The 9,756-nt window shown below is 31.3% G+C and overlaps 1 protein-coding gene across 1 annotated transcript; it reads left to right on the top strand.

Annotated features, from left to right (window-relative positions):
• Positions 1–1,477: 1,477 nt before the first annotated feature.
• LOC102668713 (transcription factor MYB119) lies at positions 1,478–2,994 on the top strand. Its single transcript, XM_006576011.4, has 3 exons — positions 1,478–1,809; positions 1,947–2,073; positions 2,290–2,994. The coding sequence occupies exons 1-3, from the start codon at positions 1,478–1,480 to the stop codon at positions 2,992–2,994; spliced, it is 1,164 nt and encodes a 387-aa protein (XP_006576074.2).
• Positions 2,995–9,756: the final 6,762 nt, after the last annotated feature.

Here is a 9,756-nt window from a genome sequence, read left to right as displayed (position 1 = left end):
AATAAACCAAAAACTATCATGTTGATCATTAGAAAATAAAGCATTAAAGTAGAAACATAACAAAACTCACGGTAACCAATTATTTTCTAGAATTGCAATTTGATTTTTTTATTTTTTTAATCGTGATATTAATACAAAATTTTTCTCATCAAAATCAAATAAAATTTGGTTGGAAACTTTAATCGCACAATATATTCATTTCACACTACGTGATATTTGGTTTTTCATATTTGTTTATGTTCTCTTCATTCAAATAATCTTGTAATTTTCTCTTGTCTCACTGTTAGTGTAAAAACAGATTAGAAAGATATGTGTGATTTGAGGACCTTAACCTATTTAATAGAAAATTTTAGAATCATTTTTTGAATATTTCTATTTTAGCCCATTACATAAATAAAATCATCATCTATACACATTAAAGTCCAAAGTATTTAAATATTTTTGTAGACAAACTATTTAAATCTTATTATATCAATAACTTTTCGTTGAGCTAGACTTTAAGAGCGATGTTGGATTAAGGATCCAACGGCAAATTTTCAAAAAATAATAATTTTTAACTCTTTAATTGATGCTTAAAAGTCCTTGTGAATGTGGTAGTTCATCTTCATAGTTGGTTGCAGAGCGACGATGGTTCATCTATGGAACTGCCGGCAACGACAATGTTTCCTCTGCAACCTAACGATGGCACTCACCAAGAAAGAATAAAATGTAATTGGTGGGTTTTGCAACAACTTTTTTAAAATAAAATAAAAAATGAAACTAAAAACTCAAAACAAAATCTGAATTTAGTTTTTTAAAGTTTAAAACTAAAAACTGAAAATCATACGGAACAGGCCCTTAATCTTTTTCTTTTCCTATTATTGTGTGTCTTTTTTTATGGAATTTCTTTCACATTTTATGTAATATATTTCTAGAATATATAGAGGAGGGAAGTCACTGTTTTTTTATCAGAATATTATTCCACTCAATGAATTTTTCTTAAAAAATAAAATATTTTACTTTAAATAAATTTCCGAGTTTTTCCATGCCAAACCCATAGGCATAATTTAGTTTTATTTTAATTTTCAAAAAAGTTAGTTTACATGTCAAGCCTAGCTAGCAGTTCTACTCAGACTAACTAATAATATAGAAGTCATACTATGTGATGCTAAAAATAATTAAAACAAGAAAAAAACTATTTTTAAAAAAAAATTATATAATAATAATGACTCATAATTGAAAATAAAACTGAAATTTACATGAATGCAATTAATTAGTCAATTAAGAGGATATTAAGTAATAATTCAATACATCAATTAAATCTAATAAAAGTAGAATTTAATTTATAAGTAAATAAAATGGATTAACAGCACGTCTGCACCCACTGATCCCTCTCCACACACTTTTAATTTGTCCTCCATTTTTTCACCATATAATCCTTAACACCGGCTCACAAACAATACTTTCCCTTTTGATTTATTTTCCTTTCATGGATTTCATGGTGAGAGGAGAAAGTCATGGTGGTGATAATGGCTCTCAAATTTATGGCTATGAAGCTATAAACGCTAGCAACCCTCCTTTGACAGCCATAGATAGATTCCTATGTGGCCACTTTTCTCACCAACAACAACATGCAAGAAACAATGACGCAAGTGTTTTTGCTGCTGAGGAGGTTTTTAATAATAAGTGGACACACATCAACCAAACCCCTACACTGTGCATGAAAAATATGCAAGTTTCAGGTAAAAATGCGAAAGTGGTGGGAAGGAGAAGCAAGAAACAGTCTTCTGTGTGTTGGATCAAAGGACAGTGGAATCAAGAAGAGGACAGGTTGAATACATTAAGATGAGGCTATTTAGCTCCATTATTGTTGTATTTTTTATATGCTTTAGTTTGAATAATTCTTGTGAATATACATTTTTTGAACTATAAGCTTTTAAGTTGGTTTTTATTTGGTAAAACTGAAGGAAACTGATAATGTTGGTGAAGCAATATGGTGAAAGAAAATGGGCTGAAATAGCTGAGAAGTTGGAAGGAAGGGTTGGCAAGCAGTGTCGAGAAAGATGGAATAATCATTTGCGTCCTGATATTAAGGTTTGTTAATATATGTGCTTAATACTAACACCCTATGATTAGTTCCATGACCATGATTCTTGTTCACGCTAGAGTCAACAAAGTTGGTGCATTTTTTCATATAATTAGTTTACAAAGTAATTTTCATTTTATTGATTGTGTTGCTCTATAAATTTCATTTATAATGTAACATTTAAACTTGTTTTACATATCCCTTGGCTACTAAACTTTGATCAGAAAGATAGTTGGAGTGAAGAAGAAGAGAGGATATTAGTAGACACTCATGCCAGGGTCGGAAATCGTTGGTGCGAGATAGCAAAACGTATTCAAGGAAGATCAGAGAATGCCATAAAGAACCATTGGAATGCCACCAAAAGGAGACAGAATTCAAAGAGAAAGAACAAGAAGACAAAAAGCTCTATTAATGGAAAGCCACATATACTTGAAGACTACATCAGAAGCAAGACTCAAATAATTACTAACAGCAACCCTACAATTGGATCCATCTCTACCACAGATACCACCCCTCACATAACACTCTCACAGGACAGTGCTGCATACCCTTTAAACCCTGTGTTCTATGAACCTTTTGCAAATGAACTACTCTCCATGCAACAAATTTTCACGGAGAATGTTGAAGCCTCTAAGCACCCCAAGATATCTCCAACTTCATACTTGGATTATTGTCAAATGAATGTTGATGATGTGGGTGAGTGTGAGTATTCACTCCAATACCCAGATAATAACAACATGCACTTGAATGATACTAGTCTCTTCCCTAGAGAGACTCATCCTACCCCCTCAAATCACCTTCCTTCGGATCTCTATTATCCCTCTCACTTGTTCAACGTAGTAACCAGTAATTATGGGAACCAAAATCTGTATAACATGGATTTTCGGCATCAAGGATGTTCAGATGTTAAAGGAGAGAGATGGATTTGATAGAGTTTGTTTCTTCTTAGTTCAAAAGATGTTTTCCATTCTGATAAGAGAACTGCACCTATTAGTCGTTAATATATTGGGGGTAGTGGTGTAGGCGTTTCTGGTCTATTTTCTAATAAGGTCATAAAATTTTTGAACTTCTAGTGCCACATAATATTTGCATGGGATCTACTAATTTTGCTTAACTACTCTTTTCGTTAAGTTCTTTGATTGATTTTCATTGTATCTCAAGTTTTCTGAACATTGAAATGTTAGGTAGTATTTTTGGTAATTTTTTTTTTACGTACCGTTTTGACGCGCGCGGTTAATGTTCTTAAGTTTAGGAGTTGGAAAAAAATAACCTTATCAACCATGATGTTCATACACTCCATTACCATTTTTTATTTAATTTTTCTTCTTCAATTCTTTTCTTCACATCATGTCATATATCGCACCAGAAAAAAAATGTTTGGACACTAAAAAAATATCTACACCTAAAATAAGAGAAAAATATAAAAAGATAAATAATTAGTATGATTGAATACACAACGTTACATAATAAAAATAAAATTCATATCTCACATTTTGAATTTCATTACTCATATGAAGACATCTTTAGTTGATAATTTATTATCTTTTCAAGCGTTTGAAAAGAATTTGAATCTTGAGGTAATTTATTCAACTCTAAAAAAATGCTTAGAATAAACTCTTTATAACATACTCTTTTCTCTCTAATATACTCTTAAATGCGTTCTACAGATAGTATTCTTAACATTTTTCATCCTACCCACTTAAACATTAATTAGCATTATCAAGAAAAAATGGTAACCTAGACTTAGTGTGTTATAAGATAATTCTTTTGAACATCCAAGTTAGCTAAAATTCTAGTTATATGATTTTTTATATTTTAGTGTAACTTTATTATTTTTCTTTTATTTTTGATATTTTATGTTTTTATTTAATTTTCTTTTATGTTACAGCTAGGAAAATGAATTTATGAGCCATTGATTTTTTTTATCTAGTTGGCATTTTAAAATCCTAGTCGTTTTTTTGAATTAAAAAAGTATTAATTCTTTTTCAATATTATAATTCTGTATTGATATGTTACTTAAATATTTTTCCGTCAAAAAAAATATTTAAATAAACTTGTAATTAGATTTTAACTTTTTAAATGAATTAAGGTACCTTTGTTAATAATTTGTTTAATTAATAGTTGTTTAAAAAAATTACTTGAATATATAAATAATATAAAATTGAATAAAAAATTTACGAGTAAGTTCATTTTAAATCTTGATAAAATTAATTTAATAAATTTTAATTTAATTAAAATTATATCTAAATTAATTCCAATCACAAATTGACATTAAAACTTATATTCATATAATTATACTAATTCAATTTCAGACAATAAAAAAAATTCAAGGAAAACTTTTTATTTTCTTAAAAAAATAAAAATGAAACGTAAATACAGTGATACACAAATTACAGTTACACTTACACCACCCTAATTCCAAGCATGAAATGGACATAATTTCATAAATAAACACATAAATATTCACTTTTCCAACTCCTTTTTATCTTCCTATGTTTTTTTTTTTCTTTTCTCTGATTTTCTTATCCATCTACAATGCAGGGATTACAATTTAACAATTTGATCATTCTCTCTACGATAAATGAAGAGGAAGAATCTTGTTCTTTGGTTGACTAATCGTTATATATTGGACAACAATTACTATCTAGCCAACTTAACTCCAGAATTGTTTAAGCTCAGGATGAATTCTAAATTTCATGCTAATGAGGAACAACTATCTGGTGGCACCACTAGAGAAGCATTTGTGGGCAGATGTAGTTTAAGGTAAGCATAAAATGATGGATTGCACAAAACAGATTGCTGAGTTCATGAATATAAAAATTTGGATTTGATGAACAGTTTTCTAAGTAAATGATTGAAAGGCATTTTGTTTTTTTACCAGAATATAGCTCTAAGCCTCTAACATGAAAATAATCTTCAGTCCAACATTTCAACATTTCTTAAAACGTGCTCATTATTGTGAAGTTCATCTTCAGTTCAAGTTTGAAATTATCTGCTTGTCTCAGGCACATTAGCCAACATGGGGATAGATCATACAGGAGGCAACTTCTCAAGGTAGCAAATGCTGCTAATACACCCAGAACCAAGGGGATATTAACCAAGGCACACATAAACAAAATTATAACTAAGTGACGATTCTTATATTAGACAGACATATGGCTTCTACAAAATTATTAAGATGAATTAAGTAAATAATTTAATTAAACATTTACTCAATGAACTCAAAATGAGAATTTATTAATTAATATATCTGACTGCAAGAGCTCATGGCACTTTGTTCCCATGTCAAAGGCACAAATGTTTAACTTTGACAATTTAAAAGCTCTTGCTTTATGTGGCGACTATGATCTTGATTTTTGAAGTGTGGGAAATTCATTGTAATTGAACCTGATTAAATAATGCAATTAACACTAAGATCCAGACATCCAGTTAATGTTATTGGTTTAAGTAAAGGTGATTATGGGCTTATGGCTCATTCTGTTGTTGATTATATCAGAAGTTAAATTAATTCTAATGATAGGGGCTGTTATGTTTGTGCATGCACAATACAGATTGGTAAATTGTGCCTTGCCTTACTCGGGTACACCTTGTGCTTCAAGTAATGGTTTCTTGTATATAAAATTTCTTTGCCTTTCCAAAAAAATAGATGTTAAATTACTTTACTCCAATTCATTTTTGGGAAAAGTTGGATCCAATTGAAACCAAGTCCAAAATTATCATCAACTAGATGAGATCTAGTGCCTTCAAAAACAGAAACTACTTGAAGCAAAGAACCATCTACTTTGAGCTTTCTCTCTGACCGTTAAACTCTGATAACCTTAGCAGTTAGCATGTCAATATATCATCTGTCGAAAAATGGTGAAAATAAAACCATTCAGGTTTGATACTTGTTAAGAACCCTCAAAGATTAAAATAATGCCATCACTCAATATAGAACTCACTGTCATCCGTGCATGTAATGCAGAGACAAGGGAATTTTTCATGGATTATATATTTGACATTCTAATGAGAATGAGTGAGAGTAAACCTGCTACGCAAATTATATTCCAAAAGATCCATAAAAGAAAGACCAATACAAACATAATAGAGATATTGACTAAGGATTTTATATATTCATCACATATTTTTTCTTGTAATTATTTCTTAGTTTCTGTATGTGCATGGTTAAACATAAAATCCTACCAATCATCTTTCAAAATATTTCTAATGAGAAATGTAGTTTATTGCAATTGGTTCATTGAAACATGCTATTTTAGCCGAAAATGAAAAGCACCTTGTAAGGAATCCATCAGAAGAATATACACTGCTTCTGTTTGTACAGAAACATGACACAATCACTTAATTCCCATCACTATTATTTGTGGGAAAAAAACAAAAGGAAGATATACACTTAAGCATAGTAGCAAGCACATGATTGCAAACATCTCAACTCAAGGAGCTTGTATAGAATCTTGGCGTGGTGCTGCAGTTGAGGAATTTGATCTGGAAAAGGAAGAGTGGATGAACTCAATGCAGTCCTCAACAGCAGCAGTTCTATGGGAATCAACAGAGGACCCTGCTGATTTTGATCTTGTTAAGGAAGACGAACCTCGGTGTAAAAATCTCTTTGGAGAGATCAAGCGTAGAGCATTCGTGACTCTTTCTGCAAGATCCTTCACAAGTTCAATGGGAGAGGTCTCAGACTGCCAAGGAATTCTGAACATGCAGCTCTTCACTTGCCCATTTCTGGTTGATTTCCTATTGGAATTCTGTCTCAAGGACAAGCCTGGTTTCTCACTGATGTAGCCACTTTGACTCATTTTGTTGCTTATTCTTGCTTGGATGATGATAGCATTATATTCATGAGAGAAAGCGATATGAGAGACTGTGGTATGTGATGTTATTGAAAGTTGAAAGGAATTATAGGTGAAACTTGGGAAGTTGGAAGCAGAGTTGTTAGAGAGGTGGGAACTGTGAGGAGGTTCTCATGTGAATGAAAAACAAGCATTTATAGAAGTCTTTCAGTATTTCTCCTATGTACCTTTATCATGAAAGAACTGTGTAAAAGTATAAGGAAACAACAACAAAAACCAAGTCTTTTTTACTAGATGAGATTAGTTACATAGATTAAACAAATAGACAAATTATTCTTGATTTCCTTCTATTAGCTTTCATTTGATTTACTCTCCTAATCATATATAGAGGGAAACATATCTAATGAAGTAAATTTTGATTATACACCAATATATGGATAGTCTATATTTTTTTAATTAGTTTTAATCTAAAGCATTTGTTTGAATTATATATTAAAATTTAATCCTCTTGCGCTAATATTTCTCATCTGATACGCATTTTATATATGTATATTTGTAAGTGACACATAGTTGGATTAAGTGTATATTTGATTTTCCTATTGGAATTTTCCAATACAAATTCAATGGATAAAAACAAAAATAAGGATTTTGACCCGTTGACAAAATGAATTTTGCCTCACAATTTTATAACGGAGAACTAAACATGCACTAAGGCGGTGAGAAAAGGGGCATATTAAAGGTGTAGAAAGTTGGAGATACACTAGCCCTCTTTATTACTTTCTATTCCAGTTGCAGTGCCGCCCTGTGACTTTGCAGAGCACACGTTTAGCTTTTCCATGTAATGGAGAAAGAAGCGGTATCTAAGATGAGTATAATCATAGATAGCAGGAATATTTTTAGTATAAAGTAATTTAGCATCATTCCTCAGAGCAAGAAACCCATTTTTAAATATGAGCAAGGTGGGGGCAATATTCTTTCACTCATTTCTCTGAAGATGCTCTCAAAACCACCACTAGGATTGCTCCATTGTTATTCCTTATTTCTTTACTCAAAGGCTCCAATTGCAACAGGACACAGCCAATTACCGAGTTGCTGAATATTTTATCTCTAAAGAATAGGATCCACTGATCCAGTGTGAACAAGTTGACATGATATGATGGATCTTCACTTAGCATTGGAAAAAGAAAAATGATATTTGAGTATTAAAATACTCAATATGCTAACACATTGCTTTAGAAGACAAAGGGTAAGAATGTGTGTACTTTCTTGTTTTATTATCAACAGAATATAGACTAAAACGACGGTGTAATGAAAATGTGTAAATAGCACACAATTAAGATATATTTCTAACTTTTAGTAAAATGTGAAACTTAGAAAGTTTAAAATAAAAATACGGTGTGAAACTTGGAAAGTTAGAAATAAAATATGATATCCAGGATCTTTTGACTAAAAGAAAGCAAAAAGATCATCATCCTGCATGCTGTTGAGTTTGACGATTTAAAGCCACCATCAAATTTTCTACTCATTGAAATGAACAGCATTTTGGTGTGAAACTTTCGACCACATTGGAGCTCCTTGGAACAACATGCAGCAAAAGAACACATACGCGGTGAGCTACCGTTCTGCCCTTTATCAGCAAATTATTAGCTAATATGGCCACAAGTGGACCACATGCCAAAAGAAATGGCCAAGGGTTTGATATTCTCCACTGAGATGTTGAAATGATTTAATAACTCAATCTGTCAATCATGAAATTGAGTGGAAACATGTTTTAATGATTAGGATTCTAGTTTGAATATAGTTTAGAAGTACTTAAAAGAAAATAAAAAGAATTAAGGAGACAAAATAACCTAACATTCTCACGTAAGTTTCAAAAGCTTTCATATACTAATATTTTTATAAATTGGAGCGCATAAGTTAATTAATTATGAGAGAAGTTTGATTTTTTTACCTCTTTGATTCATTTTATATATACTAATTGGAAAAACTTTCCAAATTGACTCTAAATTTGTACCAGCTGTTATTTACAAAACGAGAGCATCACTATGACTTTCTTAACCCAGGACTTAGGAAAAAATTACAAGTAAAACCCCCACTTCAGATTAATCCTCCAGAAATTTGATATTTTTTTACATTTGCTTTTGATGATCTTGTACAAGAACTGATGCATGGCGCGCTGAGACAGAAAAGACACGTTGTATCAATATCTACTAGACAAGCCAAGTCTTTCATATCAATTAGAATTGAACAAGTAGCCAACGATGGGTTAGATGCTATTTGCTAATAGCTAAAAACCAGTGCTATATGGTAACTTGCTTTCATTAAGAATCAAAATCATGGGCCAATCAATACCAAGAGGATGTCATTATAAGAGCTTGTAGACAATAGCTGGAAAAAATTTTACAAGTCACAATTATAGAAAAAATTGAAGTTACATATCTGCCTACAGCCTATGCGGTTATTAAACAAAGATCTGGAGACATTTTTGTTCTATGAAGATAAATATGTATATGCCTATATGAAAAAATACCACATTAGGCGGTTTCCACAGCCACAAAACCAAAACAACAAAGAAAAACATTAGCAGGATGCCAGATCTACACTCATCCCACTTCAATATCTGCAACATACATAAATGAAAATACTAGTTTCTTACAATTGTAAATGAGGAATCTATACTCTATAGTATACTCTCCTAAGATATGCTCCACTGTGAGTAAAGACGCATCTATCATTCAAAAACCATCATGAATTAGGGTACAATGAATGTTTAAAGTTAGTTTTTGTGATAGTAACTCTGCCTAACGCTGATGTACACAGCAGTCAGCAGTCTCTTTCCACAATTAATAATTGTTTCCGTAGCAATTTTTGCATTTACAACAGTTCAAAGAAGAAAAA

The sequence above is a fragment of the Glycine max genome, chromosome 2 (genome assembly GCF_000004515.6).
Source record: "Glycine max cultivar Williams 82 chromosome 2, Glycine_max_v4.0, whole genome shotgun sequence".
Classification (NCBI taxonomy): domain Eukaryota; kingdom Viridiplantae; phylum Streptophyta; class Magnoliopsida; order Fabales; family Fabaceae; genus Glycine; species Glycine max.
The sequence above is the reverse complement of the archived record's forward strand: the minus strand, read 5'-3'. Positions and strand labels throughout refer to the sequence as shown.

Coding starts and splice junctions, on each gene's coding strand:
- LOC102668713 (XM_006576011.4), top strand. CDS start 1,478: ATGGTGAGAGGAGAAAGTCATGGTGGTGATAATGGCTCTCAAATTTAT. Junction 1,810..1,946: donor TGGAATCAAGAAGAGGACAG/GTTGAATACATT, acceptor GTAAAACTGAAG/GAAACTGATAATGTTGGTGA. Junction 2,074..2,289: donor ATTTGCGTCCTGATATTAAG/GTTTGTTAATAT, acceptor AACTTTGATCAG/AAAGATAGTTGGAGTGAAGA.